Raw genomic sequence first — 26,355 nt, 5'->3', positions numbered from 1 at the left:
AGGAATGAAGCTATTATATAACATTGTGGGGATACAGAAGTATCTCTTACTGAAGAAAGAACCATAATTGCTGGTCTTGGGCACAGTGCATGAGGAGAACTTAAATGTAACGCAATGATTATATTAACATATAGTTTATATTTACCTAAATACCATTGCTCATTCGTGGAACTTAGTAATAAAGTTCTTTTTTCAACTGCCTGGACCAGGACTGAAGTTCCTAATTTCATGATACTGTTTCTTTTACTATATATTGGATTTGCCTTTTATTCGGGACCAACAATTTGCTTTGTAAAAATGAGAATTTTGTAATACGGTTGTTTGTATTAACAAGAGTGTACTGTATAGGGGAGACTAGGGAGGACAGGGACACATTTTGGAATACAATTTGTTTTGAAAATACATATTAGGGACTTAAATAATTTTTTTTTGCAATCCTTTTTTTGCTTTGACACTTCTAAATTCCATAGAAAATTCCTCGAGAAATTACAACGCATGAGTACTGTGGAATTTTTCATTTTCTGAACATATGACATTTGACCCAGTCCTCCCTCATTCTGGGAGGAATGGGACACTTATGTATACATATGTGCAAAAATGGTAAGAAAAAACAAATGATTACCGTATTTGCACTAATCTAAGACAAGGTTTTTTTCCCTCCTAACTCCTGCAGAAAAGAGGATTCGTCTTACAATCAGATGCAAAATTCTCGACGTCAATCGGGTTGCATAATTTACTTCGGAAAAAATTATGGCTACCCGAGTTTGCCACCTGATAGCTGTAAAACGAAAAATCAACGTCAAAAATAGCTGAACAGTAATTTAGCTTATTTAATTTTGTGTTTAAGTAAAAAAAAAAACAATTTTCCATTTTTTGGCAGCAGGCAAAGATTCGGCCGTGCCGATCAGTCCCAGAGTGCATTCTGCCGCGTCCGAGAAATTGCCTGCTTTACCCTCGGTTCGGCTCTATTCAAGTTAAAGCTTGATTAACTCACCAAATGTTCGTGTGATTGGTTACAATTTACCTAAACTGTAACGTAAAAGCCTCAACGCCGTTGCGGAATAAACTGCTACAAAGTCGTTGTATTTTTCTCAGAGCAAGGGTAAGAAGGCAACATGATTTGCCTCTGTGTAGAGAGATCGATTCAGTTGTGATTCCGCGCCTTTCAGAGTATTACGATGGCAGAGAAAAGAAGTCATTACACAGCCGCTTTCAAAAGAAAAGTTATTCGGCGGAATCCCGATCTATCGTTCCCGCATTGATCGTTTTCCCGCATTCATCGTTCGCCGTTTCACAAAGTTCGTCGTTTAAAGTTCCATATAGACAATGTATTTTTTTCTGCATTTATCATTCACCGAAGTATCATTTTCCCTTATTGATCGTTTGAAGATCAAGGTCCCGACGAAAAATTATTCCCGCATCCATCATTTGACGAAAATGAGACGAAATGACTACGTGTCATTTATGGCTAATAACAACAGGCATACAGTTTGAATCTTCCCCAGAAGATGGAACTACCATAGGGAGAAGCTCAGTGCCGTGGGAAAGTAACATTAGCGCATTTCCCAAGATCCATTATCCCCCTCCATTGAGCATTCGCCTCCCCCCTTCTGACGCTTTCCTCTTCTTCAAAATAAAAAAAGGTCCCAGCTCGCGCAGGGATCGTATTACGAAGACCTTAGCTTTGAAAGAAAATATCAAGTTACAGGAGAGTAATAGAATCCTGTTTCACCCTTCCCTCTTTCTCCCCCACTGACCTTTTTCTACCTACCTGCTTCCAAGTTCCGCATTTCTGGAGGTCAACTGCTGCATGAGTCATCTACTAGCCCAAAAGGTGTCTAACAATGACTTTCAGCAATTGATATTACACCTCTATTGGATTGAAATATTAGTAATGTGTGCGTAATTTAAAAAAGAATAAGACCAAACGCGACGTATTTCTGACTACATTGAAGCATTTTATGCGAGGAAATAAATGTCAAAATACGACGGAGACTTAGCATTCTGGCGAAACTCGATATCCTCGCAGCTGAGCTTCTAAGAAGTTGATGTGGTATTTTTTTCTGAAAACATATATCGAGTAACAATTAATGATTTATGCTATAGATCTCTATTGTCACAGTCACAGACGAAGGGATATTTTCTCAGGATATTTGGTTTCTCCCTGCTAGCAATTCGAATGCAATTGCCCTTCTGGCGCAACGCTAATTAGAAAAGAATGGGTATCTTTACGACAAAATATTTCATATCGCAGTCATATGGTCATGCTTCACCCTCTGCAGTATGCTCTGCATACGCCATACGTGATAGCATCTGTTCCAAACTTCACCCCGTACGAGTGGTTCCCTACTTTCCACGGTGGCTGGACTTCAAACCACCGAGCGTTTTCCGTGTGAGTTTAATAAAGTCAGGTTTCATTTTCACTAGTTTAATTTTATTCGCCTTCGGACCATGGCCCCTCTGAAGAAACTATGGAGAACTTCAAGAGATGGACTGAAAATAATTGAACATGAAGAAAATAATCCGGGCTAAAAGTGCGTGAATATTGCAGAAAGCCTTGGGTTGTCCCCTATCACATGACGGCAGGGGTGGGGTAGAGCGAGCTACCTGGTGAAAACAAGAAGAGAGATGAAGCCGAGGATCCAGGTGGACGTGCCGCTGACTATTAACGCAACATTGTTCACGTTTTCCACACTACCTCAATGACATTAAAAATATATTTATTAGACAGGAACAATTTAAATTAGGGATGAGTCGATTCCAAACGTCGATTCTCGATTCCACCGATTCTCGGGCACGGAATCGGAATCGAGAATCGATCGCCTAAAGTCGACTACGATTCCATCGATTCCAGGGAGATAAATGTTTTGAGCATAGACTTTAAGTTTGGGGCATAATGGCTGCCACACACCTAAGCGGCCGCGGTGTCAGCCTTGCCCGCGCGAAGGATACGCCCGGCACGCGGGTGCTGCGACGAACATGCCTAAGAGGCCTCGGAAACATGAAAATGTCGGCAAGAGCGACAAACCGACGAACCCTGAAATGGCGCGTGTTCATGAGCAACTCTCAGAGAAAAATAAATTGGAAACCACGGGATCGGGAAGCAATGCATTCGTTTTCCGTTCTTTTATTAACCGCTGGTCACGGAAAATCAAATTATTGCGATTATGAATCACATTCGGAGAATTCATCTGGAACACCAATTTTAAAGTATAATACATCGAAATATATGTTTTTATTTTCGAATGATATTTGAAGTCTGATTATAATAAAAACTTGCAGAGAGCGAGTTTTCCTGTGAAAAAAAGTTTCTTATAAATACGCGCTGAGAGCGGGTTTTTTTATACATGTAACTTTATTAGACTAACACGCGTCTGCGTCAGTAATAAAAAAATTAGACACATTCGCGTTTGTGTAGCCCAGTTTCATCAATGCAACCCTTGAGAAAGTTGATACTTGCTTGGCATAAGCTGCCGCGGCCTCCGGGTGGACTTGACAGTTTGCGTTCGGCCGCCACCACCCACCCTCCAGGCTGCTCTGGTATGTATGGACGCAACTAATGCTAGATTACTGCTTAGCCACCGCGGCTATTGTTATTTTTAGGGATGGTCTGATCGGATACCTCGGATCCAAATATCCGCGGATATTGCCCTTCATCGGATACATCGGATCCAAAGTCGCGGAAGACATCGGATCTGGATCCGAAATTTGAAATAATAGCTTCAGTGAATGCAATGAATCAGGGTTGAAAGAGTTCCGATTCTCTCTTCGAATGCGCCGTCGCATGCGATTCTTGTCCTACTCATGAACCGTTTTGTTTGAAAGCTCTCGCAGAGGTTACGAGTAGAATTTCAGCCGTGGCCAGGATTTTCAGCCAGAAAATAAAAAAGGCAAAATACGACTGACACATAGTGTGACTCTTCCCAAGAGATTGAACAATCATCGGGGGAATCTCAGCGCCTTAGGATAATAACCACGTCAAAAGTAACTACCTCGCAGATTTCAGAAAACCATCCTCGGCCGTCCATCAACCCGTGCCTCTGTTGTTTTTTTTTCGTATCCGAAATCACACGGACCAAAAATCATTGTCTTCTTAGGAAAATATCAAATCACACGAAAACGTGTTTCATCGGACTCAACTCGGTGTCCTCCTCGGTGGCAACTCGGTGTCCTCCTTTTTATACAGCAACGCACGGGCAAAAATGTTACTGAAATTAGCGTCCGCCATTTTGTACTGCATCGGTGATAAATATTACAAGACAGTAAAGAAATCGGGTTACAACAAAAGGAAAATAAATGAAGTAATAATATATCATAGCTTTTATTCAATAAATTTATTTAAAATGATTCACTATCCAACATCCGTCGAGTACGGCAATTCCCGTGGCCAGCAGCCAGCTCCGGGCGGTGCCGCACGTTCGAAAAATCGATCTTAATTTCGGCGTCGCAGGTGTTCGCAGCTGTACTTCCGATTATCATAATCTATATACTTTGTTGTATATGTGGTGTAAATATCTCGAGGTAACTCGGTGATCCTTTTTTTAAAATCCTACATAAACACAAAAATTCGACGAAAAACAGGGTCCGCCATTTTGTATCGTATTGGTCACAAATACAACAACTAAGTCGTGAAAGTTGATGGTAATCGATGATAACAAACCGTTTAACAAATTTATAAATTTTTGTTGCTATTGAATTACTACTAAAGGTGTGACATTAGTTTAAACATGCTGAATTTCGAAAAAAATTCAAAGCGGGCAATTTCCGCCAAATGTGTTCAACTTTGAGGCTATGTATTTTATATAAAAAAATTAGCCTAAGAAAAATATTTTGCGTCAAAAAATGCACTAATGTGTTGGCAACAACTGTGCAAAGTTTCAACTTCCATACTCAAAAAAACCATTTTCGAGGTTTTGTCCAGCTTTTTTCGATTTCAGCCCACTGTGCGGCGGTGCGCCGTCTACGGCATAAAATACAGGCAGTGCTACATTGAGGCCGCTTTCTGACAAAATGACTTTTTGCTGGCCGCCGTGAAATTCAGGCTGCTTTCAGACGAGACGACTCTCTGCCACGCTGTGGCCCGTGCCGTGAAAGGCAGCCCGTTCCCAGCCAGCGGTCGTGTTTAAGTCAACAGAATTGTTACATTAGACCCACACTCAAGGTTTTCCTGCAACAGGTTATCCAATAATGCCGTCTCATGCGTTGCGGTGAGTCACCGGAATTACTACTAGGCATTGATGCGTGCAGGGCGCGTGAGCTTGTATTTCCGCTCTTCCGTGGCCATGTTAAATTTCTTTCAGCACTTTCTAATTCATTAATCTATTTATTCAGGTGAGAAAGCGCCTCATTCTAGATGTTTCAGGAGTGATACATGGGAATCGAAGAGAGAGGCTGAGATAAATTTAACGGCAAATTCTGGCGGAGAAATCACTACAGTGCGCAATATTATGCGGATGCATTATGCGTGAGACTAAACCAGGGTTCCCACTCTACCTGAATAATGAAATTCACGGCTTTTTCCAGGTTTTCACGGTTATTTTTCAGGTTTTCACAGTTTTTTTCAGGTTTTCACGGTCTCAATTTTGCTAAATTCACGATCCGTTAATAAGCCAACAATAAGAAAATCACTAGCCGTACATCAACAGAAAATTAACGTACGCGACAAACGGCCTTGAATCTTAACGCCGCAATGAAAAGTGATATCTGTTCTGACGTGATCTATCGTTTGCAAAATTCAGGCCCGAAAAAAGGACCAGCCCAACCGCGCTCTTGCCTGGACGCCGAATACCCTTCGGACCTTCTTCCGTCCGGACACTCGAGGTCATTTTTTAATTCCTCGCCGAGAGATTGTTTTTTGCGCACGTTGTTATTACTGCACAGTAACCGAATTTCCCCCACCCCAATATTTCTTATTTAACGGAAAATATTTTATTTAAATTTTTTATAGAATATAGTAAATTGATTCTTTCTTATTTAACGGAAAATGAAAATTGTTTATAGAACATAATAACTCGAAAAACAATTTCATACACCGTATTAGCACGAATCTAAGACGAACACGATTCTAAGACTACCCTCCTTTTTTGGAACTCCACTAGGGGAAAATTTTTCTTTCCTAATAACGATACGATTATAAAATGAATGCGGAAAAACGATCAATGCTTTATTTTTTGCTAGGTTGCCTATGTCCCAGGAAACGCAGGATTTTGGCGAGTAATTAAGATATTCATCAAAGGTTTCAAACAATATTTTAAATAATAACAGGAATAGTAGTACTTTACCAAGACACATGGGTCATATTGTTGATTCGACCCATATCTCTTCCAAAATTCTGAAGGAAAACGCCACCTCACTAAAAAAATGTTTGCTCTCCACTCGGCATTTACACTGCTATTATGGATTTCAGTCTGATGTAAAAATTCTTATCCATCAAACACCATTTCCAGTACACGTATTCACGAGAGCAATGTTCATGTTGTGCCTAAAACAACCGCATTCGCCGGCGCAGTGACTGGTTGTGAGATGGATGACGAAGGCCAAAAATAGTCTATTACTTGAATTGTTCCTGTCTAATGAATATATTTTTAATATATTTGAGGTAGTGTGTAAAGCGTGAACAATGTTGCGTTAATCGCCAGTGGCACGCCCACCTGGATCTTCGCCTTCATATCTCTACTTGTTTTCTACAGGTAGCTCACTCTACCCCCACCTCACCGTCATGTGCTAGCGGACAACCCAAGGCGCTCTGCAATATTCACGCGCATATAGCCCAGATTCTTTTCTTCATGTTCAATTATTTTCAGTCCATCTCTTGAAGTTCTCAATAGTTTCTTTGGAGGGGCCATGGTCCGAAGACGAATAAAATTAAACTAGTGAAAATGAAACCTGACTTTATTAAACCCACATGGAAAACACTCGGTGGTTCGAAGTAAAGCCACCCACTCATTCGAGAAGTTCGGAACTGATGCTATCGCGTACGGAGGTACGCAGAGCATACTGCAGAGGGCGAAGCGTGACCATATGACTGCGCCATGAAATTTTTTACCCTAAAGATACCCATTCTTTTCTAACTAGCGTAGCGCCAGATGAGCAGATGAATTCGGATTGTTAGTAGGGAGAAACAAAAATCCTGAGAAGATATCCCTTCGTCAGTAACTCTGACAAGTGAGACTTTAGTATAGCTCGTAAATTGATAAATGATAACAACCTGATATCATGTTTTCGGAACAAAATGCCGAATTAACTGCCGAGAAGCTCAGCTACGAGGATATCGCGTTTCGCCAAAAATCACCATCGTATTTTTCCATCTATTTCCTTGCTTAAAATACGTCGTGTTTGGTCTCGTTTTTTTAACGTGCAAATTACTAACATTTCAATCTAATAAAAGCATAATAGCAATTGCTGAATATCATTGTTAGATACCTTTAGGGCTAATAGGTGACTCATGCAGCAGTTGACCTCCAGGAACTGGGAAATTTGAAGGAGTTAGGCTGAAAAAGGTCAGTGGGTGAGAAGAGGGGGGAGCGCGAAACACGTTTCTATTGTTCTCGTCTAACTCGATATTTTTTTCGAAGCTAAGGTCTTCGTAATACGATCCCTGCGCGAGCTGGGACCTTTTTTTATTTTGAAGAAGAGGAAAGCGTCAGAAGGGGGGAGGCGAATGCTGAATGGAGGGGGATAAAGGTTCTTGGGAAATGCGCTAATGTTACTTTCCCACGGCACTGAGCTTCTCCCAATGGTAGTTCCATCTCTTGGGGAAGATTCCAATTATGCGCTTGTCGTTATTAGCCATGAATGACACATTGTATTTATTTCGTCCCATTTTCGTCAAACGATGGATGCGGGAAAAAATTACATTGTCTATAAGGAACTTTATTTGGGACCAGAAACGGCGAACGATCAATGCGGGAACGATAGATCGAGGTTCCACCGTATAACTTTCTTTTGAAAGCGGTAGTATAATGACTTCTTTTGTCTGATATCGTAATACTCTGGAACCAAAACTGAATCGATCTCTCTAATCAGAGGCAACTCATGTTCCCTTCTTACCTTTGCTCTGGGAAAAATGGAACGACTTTGTAGCAGTTTATATCGCGACGGCATTGAGGCTTTAACGACACAAACAAACAGCATTACCTTACATAGCACAAAACGGAGGAACTGGATCACCACCGACAGTAAATAACTCCACACAAACTTTCCGGTTGCGACATAAAACAGGTAAGTCCTAGGTCGACGCATGCGAAAATCGTGTAATGCTGTGTTGCCATAAGCGGAAATCTTCTCTCGTTTTCAGGGGCTTAGTGGCCGCAACGCGCGAGAATTAGTAACGTCGCGTCGTGCCGAAAGCTCGCTGTCACCCGGTTCAAACGCAGGGAGCGGCAGGGAGCGTAGTGTCCACAGCGCATGGCAGGTTGTCAAGGCTAGCGGTCTTCCAGTCCATTCCAGTCACAGGATTGAGGGTGCTGAATAAACGTTAAAATTTTTCGACACAAAGGCCATCTACATTTAGAGGCCTATTACGAACGGCTTACCGCATGCGGTGAGATACCGCCTGCGGTATCATACCGCCCCGAAGCGCGTTTACCGCCCCCGAGCGATTACGAGTGGCCACCGGACGGTATCATACCACGGCTTAGGGGTCGGTATGATACCACGGCCAGCTACCCCGGTGGTGAGATACCGACCCCCTAATGGCGGACGTCTGTTTACATTTTTCGGGTCGAGCTCGGTTTTTAAAACAAAATATCCGACGATAGAAACTCGGAAGCTATCATATTTTGTGTTATTTATAATATTAATGTCTGAGTAAGCGTATAAAATACAAAACTGGAGCCGACTGGAGCAGTTGAACAAAAAAAGTATAATACCCATATAACAACGTTGTAGCCGTCTGAGATGAGAGAGAGAGAGAGCCACGGCCGTAGGAGATGGATACGTTGATTGTAAGTTGACCCTCATTCATTTATTTAATTAGAACAATTTGGATGTTTTTTAATGTCCGCAATGTTTTTATATGCAATAACATCTTCCATTTCTTCATAGGTGCCGGAAAATTCGTCGTTAAGGACTGCCTGTGCTTGTATTGTATGGTGAATACAGCTGTTGCTCGCCGCTTGGAGATTTCTACGAACATCTTTTGTGGCAAAATATTATTTTTTCAACGTGACAACTTCTTGTATTGCAAGGTGAATACTACTTTTGCTCGCTGCTTGGAGATTTCTACGAACATCTTCTGTGCCAAAGTAGTGTTATTTTCAACGTTATAACTGCTTGAATAGTGAGGTGAATGTAACTTTTGCTCACTGCTTGGAGATTTCTACGAACATGTTTTGTTTCAAAATAGTGTTATTTTCAATGTGACAACTACCGTTAATCACAGTACCAGTGGTTGTAATGCACAAAGTTTGACGAGGTTGACAAACATCTGCCAGGAGCTGTAGTTATCACTGTTCCATTGTGGTTGGTTTTTAAACAGTGGTTTACGGTATCGAGAAGTGTCTGATAGTAATGTAAAGATTGTCAGTGGCGTTTATACCTTCGTCATTCACCGCAGAGATAACATTTCACGATCAAGCTATCAAGTTCAAAGTCATGTGTGAAATTTGTTTATATACTAGTATATCAATTTCGTACCAAGGAATTGTAGTGAGAAAAGTCACCTGTGCCACTTGCGTAGGATAATGTGAGGCTTAAAATCAGTGATTAAACAGTTCTTTTCATCATAGCGAGCTCTTGATTGTAATGTTTACGTGATGAATATAAGAATGGTAGTGACTTCCAGTTTTTTATGATCGTATTTGCCTGTTTACCATTATTTATAATGGTGTGAGCTTGTATCGATTGTGGATTTTACCTGAAATATTGAAATAAGTTGTAGCCTGTGTGTGTGATTGCCGAGGAACCGATTCGCGATCTCACATGACTGTTTTGCTGTGGTTGTGTACCCGTGATTAAACCAAAGAAATGGTGAAACTCTGTCACATTATTTTGAAATAAAATTTTATTTTAACCAGAAGTGAATATCTTGTGTTTTTTAATTCTCCATTGCTTTTCATAGATAACAGCCAAAAAGTTATTTTTCATTATTTTTAAAAGTGCCTTTCTTGTTCTCTGAATTTGCATTAGGTTTCCAAACCCCGTTACTAACACGAAAGGAATGCAGAGCAACAGATATTTTGTCATTTCACAGATGTTGAGTGTCATATTGTCTGTGATTAAGGCTCTCCAGCTAAGTATTCGTGGTGGATTTTCATATATTTTTTAAGAATGGACATTTCGGTCAAAGCTCTAATGGTATTGGTGGTTCACCTTGCCCGTTGGCCCTAAAAGTACTTCTATCGTAATTTTTCGATGGTCTGCCACGCAATTTGTCACTACCTGCGTCTGCTCATACGTGATTTTTTGATGATATCTTCCGCAAGTCACTGCTAATTATTGTTTTATTCAACTTTTTATCCTATAAGTAAGAATTGAGGAGCAAAATTCGTTCATTTGTCAAACTTTTAAGGTGAATTAACGAAGAACACATCCTTATTAATCCATAAATACCACTAATTGTCTTTACAGACTGCCAACAACTCTTGCCGAAATATTCGTCTGCTAGGAACAGTTGCCGCGGAATTGGAACACCGCACGCCCTTGCCATTGGCCACACCATTTTCGGGCTGAAGGAGCTCAGAATTTTTCATACAAACGTCACTTCCGCCGCATCGCTCCTTACCGACCCCCTGACACGTACTCTCCGCCCGGCGGTGACTTGCCGACCGTCCCATTCGTAATCGCAAGGGGCGGTATGATACCGTATACCGAACGAAAACTCCGCCCGGCGGTAGCGTACCGCCCGCTCGTTCGTAATAGGCCCCTTAGTTTCGAAAGTGGTCACTGCAGCCAGTGGGAAGGCTTATTGGGTGGAAGGGGGACTAACAATAAGCAGTGACCGAGGGAGGGGAAACCAAGCCAGTCGAGGAAAGTAAACAAGCTGATGAGAAGTGGTGTCATATTTCAGGAGGGGGAGAGAAAAGGCTTGCGCTGGGGATAGATTTTTTTTTCTTCAGGCAACATTCGTTCCCACGCTTTTCTGACCCATGCGACGATGCTCGCCACAATGAATAGAAGTGCGCTCACTACGAACAAAGTTGAAAATTTCTGGGAAGGTATTATTATCAAGATTGAGAGATTTTTAAGGTTAAAGGACGAAATTCACGGCTTTTTCCAGGTTTTTTCACGGTAGACAAAATTCACGGCTAATTCACGGTTTTAAGGTTTTCACGGTTGAGTGGGAACCGTGCTAAACAAGCCAATTGACCTTGGAATCATAATGAGATAGTGCAAATGAACGTTGGCAGTGTTAAACAATGAAGCCTTAGGCTTTAATATATTATGAATCATTATATGTGACTTTTTTGCTAATTCACCTCAAATCGCGAAAACACGAAATTTCTTTTTATTTAACCTATTTCGCGTTATTTAGTGTTATTTCCCGATATCGCGTCTCGGGAATTTCACAGACCTCTACTTATTAGGCATAATCACCTAGTACTAAAAATTAAAATGCCTTATAAAATAAGACTTTAAAAAAATAATAGTTCTTGGAAGGATTGGGACACTGTCCCATTCCTCCCACATATCTGATGTCCCAGACCTCCATTAACACTAGAATGCCGGGAAATTTGTATCCCCTAGAATGCCGGGAGGGTGTCATTTTGACACCCATGCTTTAATATGCATTTAAAGTTGCAGATTAGTTTTATTTTGGAATAGATAGTGTCAACTTTTGTTTAATACTGATTTTTTGCCCTAATATTAAAAAAAACTTAATGTTTTAATAGAATACCACTGAAGTAAAACATTTTTTACAAAAAAATACTCTCCTGGAATGCGGCATCCATCGAAAAGATTGCGCTGAAACGTCGGAGGACGCATGAAGGTGTAATAATACCTATATATAATCATTGAATACTTTTTTATAAGTATTTGTTGTTCACTGTAATTGGTTAAATTTTATGTGCGTAAAAAATTAAAATGAATATGCCAGGATTGAATAGATAGAACAAAATGAATAGGACATTGTTTTTCTTTTTATTATTATTGTTAACTATTTTAATCAATTTTTCGTCATAGAATGTAGAAGTGTGCTTCAAAAGACGAAAATTAAAATAAAACCATTGCGTTCACAAAACTACGAAATTTTTAAAAATAAAATACAAAAACCTCGTATGAACCCAAAAAGAAATCGAATGCTTCTTCATACAGACTTACGAAACGCTTCATCAAAATAGTAGATTCGCTACATTCTGGCACTTTTGGTCTGTTTTGGCCTTAGGTTTACTGACTTTTCACTAAGCTTACAAAAAGCAACAGTTCTGTTTTAATTGCATTTTATCTATACTTGACAATCCCTAGTCAGTTCTGGATTTGGTTGCCTGATATTCGTTGACTCAATGTAAGGGAAAGCAAGCTATTCTGATAAATTTTGTAAAAATAATTCGGGACATCTTTTGTGAAGTTATTTCCTTATACAGTAAAACCTCTTTACATCATAATGGAGGGGACCGAAATTTGGGCAATTTGATGTATGGAGGTTCACTATAGAGAGGTTTTAGTGATAGGCACCATATTTTCATATCATTCGGAAATGAAAGGCACTACTGTCTTTTAAACCATTATATTTATGTGTTTAAACACACATGCATGCATCAGTGAACATATATTTATTGTTGAATAATTACAGAAAGCAAACGCTATCGCATGATTTTCACCATGATTCGAGAGAAAATGATGTGATCTCTCTCAATTCAACAGTCACGTAAAATGATTGGGATAGTTGGATACCTTTTTTCTTATTTGCTGAAAGGTATAATCTCATATTGAACAAAATGGCCATAACTGATGTTAACGTGAAAATTACAGCTTAATAAGGTATATAAGAAAAAAAAGAGTGAAACATTTATGGCTGAAAATGTCATTCAACATACGTAATCGGGGCTGCATTAATGGTCTCTAGTTGTCTCGGTACAATTTGCGGAGGTAGTTAGGCCGTCTCGGGGGTATCTCCTTGGTATGATGAGTGGAGGTATTACGATATAAAGAGGTTCACTACATAGAGGTTTGCCTGTAAATTTACATGTAAATCAGATGGGACCGTAGGGGTGGTATGATGTATGGAGGTTTATGATATAAAGAGGTTCACTACATAGAGGTTTTACTGTATATAGTATTCAGGAATTTATAGTGACCAAGTCAAAAGTATTCTGGAAAGAAAAAAACAGCAATCGCCTGGTTCTAGTTCTGACCAAGTATTTCCGCCCCATCTAATCAATAATATTTACTTCAAAGTTTATCTCATTATAACACTTTACTGTTTCGGGCGATTTGTTAGAGTTGTTACTAATGTCAATATGAGGGCGAAGAGATCATAGAACAAGTACACATTTTTTTCTGTTTGCCCTGATTAACAGTAAGTGTTACGTCACCATTTTTGTTCAATTTAGTTGATTACAACTCTTCCCGAGAAGCTTTTATTTCAACAGGTATTTCCTTTCTTCCCTTATTTACGGTTCCCGAAAGGCAAGTACCCTTTTGTTTCGAGTAGAGCTAGCAAAAGTGATGTGAAACAAATGCTAGTGGTTACATTCCTGCCCTTGCTCATGTAGGGTTGCATACGTTTCAATACAACATGATCTGAAACGCGATCGCCAGCTTGACGAGAGCCGTCCTTGACGCCTCTGGTCAATCTGGAAGTTAATGGAATCAGTTTACCAAATACATGCTGTCTTTATATACTGCAAACCAGTATTTATGCCCATACTTATCAGGCTTTGGTGCCATGAATTGCTTGAATGGACATCTAGCTTTGCTTGGAAACAGCTGTTCGTCAATGGTTATGTTAGGCCCAGGTAATGATTCCTCAGCATGGCCATCTCCTTCTTACGATCTTGAACAAGGAGTTGACGCCGCCTTGAAGTCTACCCAGCGCGCCCCTTCCACGTCGGCACACCATGTCACGACCACGCACAATTTCTTTTCTGTCCGATAACCAGTGCAGATCCAGTAACTCAATTATCTGTATATGCGTATTGTAAAATAAATGTGTATATCTTTCATGATTAAATTACTAAACTGAAATATACAAAACACTGAAACTGACCGTGCTCACTATTTTCATCATTTTTGGATGATCTAAATTGCACCTCCTGTGCAACCCAATCGTTGTCTGACTCAACATCTGCATCAGACGCTTTCTCCGACACGTCTCCAGAAATATCGTTTAGTATTGCAATACTTTACTCCGTCGTAATACGTCTATGCAGTGCCATTATCAAGACAGAACTGCCGAAGCAAGTCAAGCAGCAGGTCGCGACACACTAGCGACCCAGTCCGCCAAACACGCGCGCGAGCCAGGCAGCCGAACACAGAGGCTCGGCAGCAGCTAACTGCATTGTCGCGCGCGTCACTTTACTGCAATGTTTCAGGGCATATAAGTGTCACCTCGGTAAAAAAATTAGCTGGTTTCAAGGCGAATCATTTTCAAAAGGCAGCGGAATATACTTACCTTACTAGCTACTAAACTTTTGAAAAAAGTAGTATACAGCCGATGCTCATTGAAATTACGTAAACCAAACAATCATGAAGGTAATATACTATACTAAAATATACTATACTCTACATAAAGGTACTACACATGAAGATAATGTACTACACTATACTAATTTGACAAATAATTATCAAGCCGCATCCCACGAGACACCTAAACCGAAGAAAGAAATGATATAATATACTGGGTGTCAAAATGACACCCTCCGGCATTCAAGGTAAATTTGAATTTTTGAGACGAAAAAAATTAGGGGGGGTATCCCTTTTACTGTCGTTTTGTTAAGATCTAAAAATGAATAAAAGTCACGAAAGATTTTTTTCTACAACACTCTCTAAGGGCCAGCTCCGTAAAAAATGTACACGTAGGGTGTCAAAATGACACCCTTCGGCATTCTAGTGTTAAGGGCCATTTTTATTTCACATGCATTATTAGGTTTTAAAAAACAACCAAAGGTTATCAAAATTATCAGTTACAAATCCAATGGACATGCATTTTCATCAGTCCTTCCAGCAACAGAAAGTCATAATTAAAATAATAGAAATTTAAAGTTAAAGCACACGAAAGTTTCCAAAATTGGTGTGAAAACCAATATCCTCTTATTAACTCCTAATAAGAGATGTGAGCCAGGAGCCATTTTAGGAGGAAATGCAGCTACTGCTTCTCAAACATGTGAGAAAGCAAGAGATAAAAAACTTAAATCAATAGAGAGAAATTTGAATTGTCCCATACCTCCCACTGTCCCAATCCTCCCCTGTTTCCCCTACTATAAAATGACCAAGCCAATTGCCTGCTTCAAAATTTCTTGATCATATTTTTTAAATCAAATCTGGTTGACAATATAATTTTTTTAAATCAAGATTTGTGGTAAACGCAATTTAAATCTAAGAAATTTCTCACTAGATATACAGTATTTTGATGAGAATATAATTTTACATCAAAAAGTATTATAGAGGAGCACCTTATATAAAACCTACCAAATGCAGCATACAGGCGGTCCCTGACTTTCATACACAATGCGTTCCCGAAAATGTGTACGAAAGTCGAATGTACGAAAGTCGAACCATTGACTTCCATACTAATTAGGAGTTACGTTCCCAAAGAGCGGAAAATACGTACTAAAACTTTTTTTTTCACGGAATTCATTTCAATTGACTTAATTTTAATAATATGTTAATAAAACTCCTCAAATCATCTAATTTCTTTCGAAAATACGCAGAAAATGCAAATAAAAGTTTAAAAAAACAAGAACTCCGTAGGCCATCGAGTGAAACTTCCTCTCGGCATTTAGTTTGACATTCCACTTATTACGTCCACTATAAATAAAAAGACATATCAAGAAGCATAATAAAATGTAGTTGTTGAACCCGCACTCTGGATACCTTTTAATTTTTACACCAAAATTCGACATTTGGCAGGTGACATATTCGTGATCGCGTATATTTTGCATGTTATTCAAAAAAGACAAAAGACAAACGGAATTCGGGTGATATTTCGTGCAATATCGTTGCTGAAGGTGTACATGAATCAAACAGCACTAAAACGAAAAAAAACAATTAGAAAGAAGATCTTACTAGTTTTATTGAAAGCCATTTGATGATGTCTAGTCAACTTCTTTTGAAAAATATCTTCAATGAAGGCTTTCTTCTTCTCTTGATAAAGGAGCCTATAGCAGGCAGTTTCTCTCCCAAATAAATCACCTAAATTAGAGTCAACTACTAACAATTCCCTTTATTATATACGTTCGTATTGTTCGCATATATTGCCATTTGAAACAATTGAATGTTGGGATGCGCAATAAACATCGCGGGAATTTAAAAAAAATTACAAACCAACGTCCGAAAGTCCGAATTTAGCGTATGATAGTCAAGTAAAAGGTGTCAATTTTGAACGTACGAAAGTGTGAATTGTACGAAAGTCGAGTGTACGAAAGTCGAGGACCGCCTGTACTACCAATTATCCGTGCTAATGATGGGGAGAGGCGGCATGAATAATCCACACTTCCACCGTAATTTCTTGTAGTTTCCACAATTTAGGAAAATCAAACTATCAATTACTAAGTACGTACATTGTCTGTTATTTTAGATCACTTTCCAGGATCATTTAGATAATTCTTTTGAAGGGCGATAATGTGATTTTACTTGTATTCTTATTGCTACATGTAACACGTGGTTTCCGTAAAACCACGCTCCTGTGTCTGCTGAGCTTCAAGCCTATTTTTGCTTGACTTATATATAAACATATTTTTATGGCTAGAATGACAAATAATAAAAATTATGATAAATTAATCACTTCGAGTACTATCCAACCAACACTGGGAGACTACAGGTGGGATAGACAGGGTACCAGATGTCTCCCTAAACAAAAAAACCTGTTCAAATCAGTATCCTATGGGTGGTAGATTTAAATAACTAAGTACTGACATATAGAGGTCAAGGTATAACACATAGGTTGAAATGAAAATGATGAACATACCTATGACATCAAGAACTTCTCTGAGGGCAGATGCAGGGACTTCTGGATCTTTGGCACACACCCAAAGAGCTTGAACCCAAAGCTCTTTGTTCTTGTGGTCAAATTTGCGGCAGCATTCCAATATGGATGAATATTCCCTATACTGGGCATGATAATTTATTATTTCCTGGTATCTAGAAGACAAAGAAATGTGTTATCAAAACACAAATACAGTAGACTCTCATTATTACGAAGTACACAGGACAGAAAAACCGGAAGTTCGTAATAACAAAGTTCGTATGAATGTTTCTTATAGGAATCGTCAAAAAAATGTATTTGATCAGAGATTTTGGTCTCAAACCAGTACATACTTATTGTGTCCCATACTCTGTTTTGTGATTTAAAATTAAATTTAGTGTGAGTGTGTTTCTCAAATGCATTTTTCCTATTATATAATATTCTTGACCCACAGTTATAAAATTTTAAATATTTTAAAATTTCCTTTAATGTACAACAGGGGGAATCAGAAAAATCACATTTTTTTCAAATCCATCTGGCCCAATGAAAAAAGTTGTGGGACTGATGAAAAATAACGCCTGAAAATTTTGAGACCTCTAGGTGAACCCCTTACCCTCGCTCTTATGCCATTTAGGGTGGAGTGTAAAAAATTGAATAATTTAATATTGTATGGTCATTCCCGATAGATTTTGTAGAGTTCCTGCCCTTCAAAGCAAAATTTTTGTGTATTTTGATGTATCTGCTACCATTAAGCCAAAAATGCCAAAGGGCATAGCCGGATAAGAGGGTGAAAAGTCCCCCCTCCAGGATTTTTCCCGTACTTGGGGTATGCGATTTGGGATCAAATAGGACAAACCTCTCCACATTTCCAGCCTGCTAGAGGCCCACCAGGGCCGGCTAGATCGAAAATACGATTTTCACTCTTTTTTTAATATCTCGGTCAAGAAGGCATATTTTTTAATGCAATTTGCGGCATTTGAAACCTTATTTAATGGAGCAGATGTTCAATTGTTTCCAAGAACTATAGCGGGACAAAAAGATATGGAGTTGCTTAGAAAATTTCTAACGCATTGTTTTATAAAATATGTTTGAGAGGGCCAAAAAGAAAAAACGTTTTCTGGAGGTGTTTTTAATACCTTTCGTCTGGCGTTTTGAAAAAATAATTTTTAGGTGGTGGAACATCGCGAAAATAAGGCGATTAAAAATATGCAATTTTGGCCATTTGGCTCTATGCTCTGGCCCTCCATAACACCCCTTTTTATTTATTGTAGTATTCTACCGATTAAGGTGCCCACCACAGGAACAGAATTGTAGGGATACTGGTGCCAAAAATGACTTCAGGGCCTCCAAAAACTGTCGGAATTTAAAAAAATAGATTAAGAAAATGAGCTCGATTTGAGTTTTCCCTGCGTTGTTGCACAAGTGTTGTTTCATTTGTGGATATACCGTTATAAATTATCTCCATCCTGTTACCGTAGAAGCTTGATTGCAGGTGAGAGATGGTTGATCATTCCTTTCAAAAATGTGGTCTGTAAAGATTATCTACATGATAAGCGGTTTCTACCTATTGAATTACCGATTCCGTATCTATTGCATAAGTATTTCCTTGCATGTTTCTAAAATTCGTCTGTTTGTGGACAAAGTCGCAGATTTATTTAACCGAAGTTTGACGGCGAAACTTTGTGACTTCCATTTTCCAGAGAACTGATTGCCCGCGAACTTTTACTGGTGTGTCATGGGACCAAGTAGCTGAGTAACGTCGACGAGAAATTCGGATATTAGGTCAGTTACTCAAGGGCTGATAGCGTTTTTCTTTTCAAGCTGCAAACTGGAAACATGAACAGTACTAGTTCCCCTTTGTAACCATTCCCTATTTTTACCCTTGATGGGTTGTGGTTTATATGCCCGCACCTTTTTTGGCCAATCAAAATTATGCCGATTCTCTAAAATCAATCTTGCAATCGGCATATCCAATGAAAAGTTTCATAAAAAAGGGTGACATTTTGATTCTGGATAGAGGATTTCTGGATGTTGTGTCATATTTAGAAGATGATTTAGAGTTCAGTGTGCTGATGCCGACGTTGAAAGGCAAGCGAGCTCAGTTAACGACTCAAGAATTGAATCAATTGTGATTCGTGGCTAAATTAAGATGGGTAGGTAATGGTAATATTAAGCAAAAATATTATTGAAATACAACGAACTATAATTTTTATTTAGAATATACTTACAGCGAATGGCATCGTATGAGGCAGCATATTGACATATTGCTGTGATTGTGGTAATGGGAATAGAAGAATACGGTGTTGCACTCATATAGCAGCAACAATTTATTATTTATCCAATGGGCAGTACCAAGATAAAATCGCAAGACCGGCCGTGATTTTAACTATAATTGTTTTGAAGGACAATATAATAACATGCATCAATGAATAATCAGAGGACGACAAATAACCTCTCAAGACCAATTTTCATTGACATCCTGGAGTCAATATAAAATTGTATAGAGAAAATTCACCGAAAATTCATCTGTTTGGCTAGATACTGTTCACCAGTTTTTATTTATTTGCATGCCAACTGGAAAAAAGTTGAAACCCATTATTTTTTACATTTCAGCAAACACCTATCATTAACTTATGATTAAATCCCAAAGGTGAGGTAATTTCAATGAATTTATAACAGATAATGAAGTTCAATAAAGTCTCATGGTGCGTTTATTATGGGAAAAATCAAACCAATTCTAACGTTTGACAGGAGTGACGGAGGGGGTTGGAGGCCGGAAAATTTTTTTTAGCATACTCGGGCATTTTCAAAGGCAGTATTTGGTTGTGAATTTCCCAGACTAAGTCGAGCCTCGCCACCTGTTGGCGATACCACGAATTGTCGGGTTTTCGTTTTGGTTTTGTTTTTGGTTTGTCACTCCGAGAATGGGAGTGAATAGGCAGTCGTCCAGTGAACTTCGCAAGCGTATGATCAACCCCAGGAGAAGGAGCCATGTCGCGCCCCCGACGGGAACAACAGCAGCGGTGAGTGGTATGCCATCGGCCCGGCTCGACTTTGATATAAACAATATACAGTCCACATTTATTATCACGATCGGAAGTGATCATATGGTCCTTCGGGCCGGATTTGTCGTTGTATAATCAGTGTTGGTGTTTGAATACTTTTGGTTTTCCCTTTTTTGGTTGGTTTATTAGGGAACGTTGAAAATGCCAGCGATCGACGATGTAGAGTTTCGTATTGCATCTCTCTTAGCGAAGATGGGTCGTATTGATAATGTCGCTAAAGATTTCGAAAAGAATTCGAGTGATGTAAAAAAGAGGAATTTATTACGAGCTATGACGGACCACGTGGATAGTCTTTTGGAGGAATTCAATGAGGGTATTTTGAAATTAGCCTCGTTGTACGCGAAACAGTCCCCTCCCGTCGAAAAGGACAAGGAATTGCGTAAGTCTACGGAGGAGTTCGAGGCTATGTTTTTTAATACTAAGGCAATTCTTCTGACATATTTCCCAGATATAGAGCCACACTTAAGGTCAACGGGCCATTTTGCGACCGGGGAAAGTAATTCAACTCATACCGTAGCTCTTCCTAAGCTCGATTTAGTCGCGTTTAATGGCGATTTAATGCAATGGCAGTCATTTTATGATGTATACCTATCTGCGGTTCATGAAAACCCGTCCTTGAGTGACGTGCAGAAATTTTTGTATCTCAAATCTATTCTTAAGGGGGAAGCTCATTCGTATGTTTCGTCTTTACCTGTGTCCTCGGCGAATTACTCGGTCGCATGGGAGAGTTTGAAAGCGCGCTATATGGACTCAAACAGGTTGACTAATGCCTATCTGGAGGCTTTGTTCGATATCAACCCGATCACCCGGGAAGGTCAAGCTATTCGCAAATTTTGCACATTAATTACTGAGTATGTTGGTGCGTTAAGCGCTGTGGGGCATAATGTCGAAAGTTGGTCGGTCCCAATGCTTTTTATGTTGCGCCACAAACTCAATTCCGTGTTACGGGAGCGGTGGGAAAAGGTAGCGCTCAACGTTGGTGAGCCTTCCCTACAAACATTTTTTGATTTTTTAAGTGAGGAAGCCAAGATTTTGGAAGCAGCCTCATCGTTTCATTCAGATACTGGTCTGAATAAAAGGCCCCATAAGCCAATGCAATCTTTAAGAAAGTCTACTAGTATGGTTGTTAATACTGATAGACAAAGGGTCCAGAAATCGTGCCCAAATTGTTCGTTGCCGCATTCTTTGGAAAAATGCAGGAAGTTTTTGAAATTGTCAGTGGGGTCTCGGCTAAGATTAGTTAAGGCAAAAGGGTGTTGTTTAGTTTGTTTCAGCCAAGACCATTATTTAAAAGATTGTGAATTCAAAATGCCATGCCCTAAGTGTAAATTGCCTCACAATGAATTAATTTGTTTTGCCAATCGTGAGGGTTCATGTTCGAAATTAGATAAAGATAATACTGCGGTAGAGCAGAAGCAGCAAAACCCTCAATTAGTGAGCGCAGACCCAGATGAGACGAAAGAAAATCCAGTTCGAGAGGTGTCTTCTTTCCAAACGTGCACTCATCGGTTGGGGTCTGTCGTGATGCTTGCGACTGCCAGGGCGATCGTATTGGACATTGATGGCAATGGCCGCGTAATTAAACTCTTGCTTGACACTGCAAGTCAGGGAACCTTTATCACGGAATCTTGCGTTCGAAAGCTACGGTTGAATTCCAATAAAATTAGAACTCCTATTTTTGGGTTCGGAAATAATAATTCCGTGATATCGTCTGGAATTGTCAGTTTGAAAATGAAACCTTTGTCTGAAAGCACGTTGAAATTGGAAGTCAAAGCTATGGTGGTTCCTCATATTGCTCAATGCCCAAAATTATCGGTCTTTAATAGATCATGGCCTCATATAAAGGGATTGAAACTTGCGGACCCGAGCTATTACGATGAGGAAGAAATAGACGTATTATTGGGGGCAGAATGGTTTGCGCGCGTGGTAGTTAACGCGCCGATAATTGGTCCTCCAGGGACACCAGATATTTTGCCAACTGTTTTTGGCCATTGCCTAATGGGGAAAATTGAAAATAAAGCAAATCAAATCCGAGTGTTCTGCTCAACACTTGGTGATAATATTGAAGGTTTACTGCGAAAGTTTTGGGAGTCTGAGGAACCTCCTAAGAGATATCAGTGTAGTCCAGAGGATGATGCTTGCGAGCAGCATTATAAGAACAATATCTCTCGTGAATTGAAACAGTATGTTGTTCGTTTACCTTTTATCTCATCTACCCTTGAATTGGGGCAAAGCCATGGTTCTGCGCTGCAAAGGTTCTATATGCTAGAACGCAGATTAACCAAAAACTCCGCTTTACGCTCGAAGTATAACGAATTTATGAAGGATTATTTTGAGCAAGGCCATATGATTGTGGCAACGAGTGCCCCATTGAGAACATCTTATTACATTCCGCACCATTGCATTTATCGTTCAAAGGCAGAATTATCGCGATTTAGAGTGGTTTTTGATTGTTCTATGAAAACCACTAATGGCATATCATTGAATGATGTGTTGCATAAGGGTCCCAAATTACAAGTGGATCTAATCGACATTTTGATGCGCTTTCGATTGCATGAGGTTGTGGTGATCGCTGATATACGCCAGATGTATAGAAATATTAAGCTACACCCGGCCGATTATGATATGCAACGAATATTTTGGAGATTTAGTCCCGAGGAAGAGCTCCAAGAATATTGCTTGACCACTGTGACTTATGGAATGAAATCAGCTCCATTCTTGGCAATTCGGACACTTCATCAGTTGGTATGCGATGAAGGCGCAGAATTTTCACTTGCATCTCGAATAATTCGAGAACATACTTACATGGACGACGTAGTTTCTTCAGTTCGAACCATTGACGAAGCATTAGTATTGCAGAGCCAATTAAAGAAGCTTTTAGATCGTGGAGGATTTGAGTTGCGCAAATGGTTGAGTAACCAGTTGGAACTGCTAGAGAATGTACCCTCAGAATTTTGCATTCTGAAGCCAGAGTGTTTTACTTTTCAGCATGAAAACCAACCTGCCGCTGAAATTTTGGGTTTGGCATGGAATCCTAGGAAGGATAAATTTTCGTATAAGTTTGAGGCTGGATTTGGTGTCATCACGAAAAGAACCATATTGTCGGAAGTCGCTCGCTTATTTGATCCACTTGGATTTATTAGCCCTGTCACATTTTATGGAAAATGGCTCATCCAGCACCTTTGGCATTGCGGACTTGAGTGGGATGACACTCCTCCCGAAGAAGTGGTTGTCAAATGGAAACAATTCCGACTTGAGTTACCACTCATTTCGAAATTTGAATTACGTCGTTGCTTGAAAGTAGACTCGGCAATCGACCTTCAGTTGCACGCCTTTGCGGATAGTTCGGAGAGGGGATATGCGGCGGTGGTTTATTTACGAATTGTGAATTCCGACCAGACGGTTGCCACGTCATTACTGATAGCCAAGTCTAAGGTGGCACCGATCAAGCGGATATCATTACCTCGATTAGAATTATTAGGTGTGGTTTTGGCTACTAACCTTATTGATTACGCAAGAGATATATTGCTCCCTCACTGCGTAATTTCTGATGTTGTCGTATGGAGTGATTCAATGGTTGCTCTTCAGTGGATCAAGTCATCTCCTCACCGCTGGAAATCATTTATCGCAAACAGAGTCACTATGGTGCAAGAGAAATTATCTCCGAACAAATTTCGGTATGTTCCATCAGACTCTAACCCTAGTGACATAGCATCGAGAGGAGCCCTTCCTCGTCAATTGATCGAGGACGCAGGTTGGGTGACGGGCCCGTTATGGCTAAGTGAGCGATCGGAGGCATGGCCGAGGGCTCCCAGCCTATCTCGCCAAACGGATCGTGATGCCCTTGAAGTGGAAGCTCGAACAATTAATCTCCATACGGCACTAGAGGAAAACACGCTGACTTGGTTGTTGATGTTTTCCTCATTTTCACGACTGAAGAGGATAGCAGCATATTTGCTGCGATTCATTCATAATTGTAAGCACCCTAACGAGAAACATATTGGTTATCTCACTACTGGAGAGTTGGACCAGGCTGAGGTGCGGTTGGTAATCTTAGTGCAGCGAATTGAGTTTCAAAAGGAATTAGATTTATTACGGAAAGAAGAAGTGCCAAGTCGCTTAAGAAAATTGAACCCATTCATCGATGAGGAAGGCGTCTTAAGGGTTGGAGGCAGATTGAAGCATGCCAAAATTGCATTCAGCCGGAAGCATCCAATGTTGCTTCCAAGTTCTCATCATTTAACGGCTTTGATTATCGATTATTATCATGAGACCTACCTACACCCTGGGTCACTACATTTGCACTGCCTTATCCAGTCGAAATTTTGGATCATTAATGCTAGAGACGTTGTTCGTCGAAGAATATTGCACTGCATTAAATGTTTTCGTGCAAACCCCAAACCGAAAGAGCAGTTTATGGGCAATCTACCGCCCTCTAGATTGAAAAAAATGAATGCTTTCAGCATATCGGGTGTTGACTATGGCGGGCCATTTGCTCTAAAAATGGCTAAAATCCGAAATTCTAAGATATTAAATGGATATATTTGCTTGTTCGTTTGCTTTGCAACAAAGGCAATACATTTAGAGCTTGTTTCGGATTTAAGCACAGACTGCTTCTTAGCCGCGCTAAAGCGGTTTATCGCTCGTAGAGGCGCTGTGACAGAAATCCATAGTGATAATGGTACTAATTTTGTAGGGGCACAGAGAAGGATGGCGACTTGGAGGAAAGTAACGTCATCAACTGACTTCAATGACAGAGCCGAACGATATCTGGGTGGAAGAGGAATCACATGGAAATTCATACCACCGGGCAGTCCTCATATGGGAGGACTATGGGAAGCCGGGGTAAAATCGGTGAAAAGGCATTTGGGAGCATCACTCGGCGGTCAAGTGCTGACGTACGAAGAATTTTACACGGTGTTAGTACAGGTAGAAGCTGTATTAAACTCAAGGCCTATTACTCCAGTTAGTTCGGATCCTAACGATTTTGAAGCTTTAACTCCTGGCCACTTTCTCCTACAAGAACCAATTTACGCACTTCCGGAAGAACTGGAGCATGGTAATAGTGGATTGGGGAGACGATGGAGTTTGCTGCAACAAGTAGTAGGGACATTCTGGAAGCGATGGCAAAATGTGTACTTAATGACTCTGCAGCGGAGAGGAAAATGGACCTCAAAAAGTGGTAATATCAAGGAGGGTGACTTAGTTATATTGAAGGAACCGAATCGTAGCCCATGTAGGTGGAGACTTGGCCGAATAAACCGTTGCTTCTTAGGGACAGATGGCTTGGTTAGGGTTGCTGAGGTTAAAACTGAGCAGGGAGTGTTTAGACGGTCAGTAAAAGATTTGTGTCCATTACCTCTATCGGGTAATTAACGTTTGAGGTCAGGATTTCGTTTTGTTTTTTTTGTAATGTTAGGTTTAGTTCTGTAGTTGATAATTTAGTGTTTCGTATTTGTGAACCTTTCCGAGGGCTACCCATTCCTATTAAGTCTCCTTGATGGCCCCCTTGGAGTGAAGAATAAGCAATCCTTTCCTTTTTGTTTTGTCTTTCCCTCTCCTTACCCAAAGTTGAGGTTGGTTTAGTTAAAGTTGGACTATATGATCACATTCGAAAGGTGAAGTAATATATGATTGTTTATCTATTCGATATTAATTTAATTGATCATTACTTTTGGTTCTTTTTTTTTGCTTTGGAACGTTGTTCCAAGGGCGGGGGAATGTTTGGTTGTGAATTTCCCAGACTAAGTCGAGCCTCGCCACCTGTTGGCAATACCACGAATTGTCGGGTTTTCGTTTTGGTTTTGTTTTTGGTTTGTCACTCCGAGAATGGGAGTGAATAGGCAGTCGTCCAGTGAACTTCGCAAGCGTATGATCAACCCCAGGAGAAGGAGCCATGTCGCGCCCCCGACGGGAACAACAGCAGCGGTGAGTGGTATGCCATCGGCCCGGCTCGACTTTGATATAAACAATATACAGTCCACATTTATTATCACGATCGGAAGTGATCAGGCAGAGAAGCCATTTTTGGCACCAGTATCCCTACAATTCTGTTCCTGTGGTGGGCACCTTAATCGGTAGAATACTATAATAAATAAAAAGGGGTGTTATGGAGGGCCAGAGCATAGAACCACATGGCCAAAATTGCATATTTTTAATCGCCTTATTTTCGCGATGTTCCACCACCTAAAAATTATTTTTTCAATACGCCAGACGAAAGGTATT

At 40.0% G+C, this 26,355-nt stretch overlaps 1 protein-coding gene across 3 annotated transcripts in view; it reads right to left on the bottom strand.

The window, feature by feature from the left end:
* The window catches only part of LOC124170496 (vacuolar protein sorting-associated protein 11 homolog), a 129,786-nt gene that overhangs the window by 47,726 nt on the left and 55,705 nt on the right, over positions 1-26,355 (bottom strand). For all 3 annotated transcript variants that reach the window (XR_006867478.1, XM_046549253.1, XM_046549254.1), the window contains exon 15: positions 17,069-17,241. Coding sequence is in view for 2 of the 3 variants with exons in the window: in XM_046549253.1 (XP_046405209.1) it covers positions 17,069-17,241 (173 nt within the window). In the remaining variant the exon portion in view is untranslated. The remainder of the gene's footprint in view (positions 1-17,068; positions 17,242-26,355) is intronic.

The sequence above is a fragment of the Ischnura elegans genome, chromosome X, assembly GCF_921293095.1.
Source record: "Ischnura elegans chromosome X, ioIscEleg1.1, whole genome shotgun sequence".
NCBI lineage: Eukaryota > Metazoa > Arthropoda > Insecta > Odonata > Coenagrionidae > Ischnura > Ischnura elegans.
This window is presented reverse-complemented; position numbering and strand designations above follow the sequence as displayed.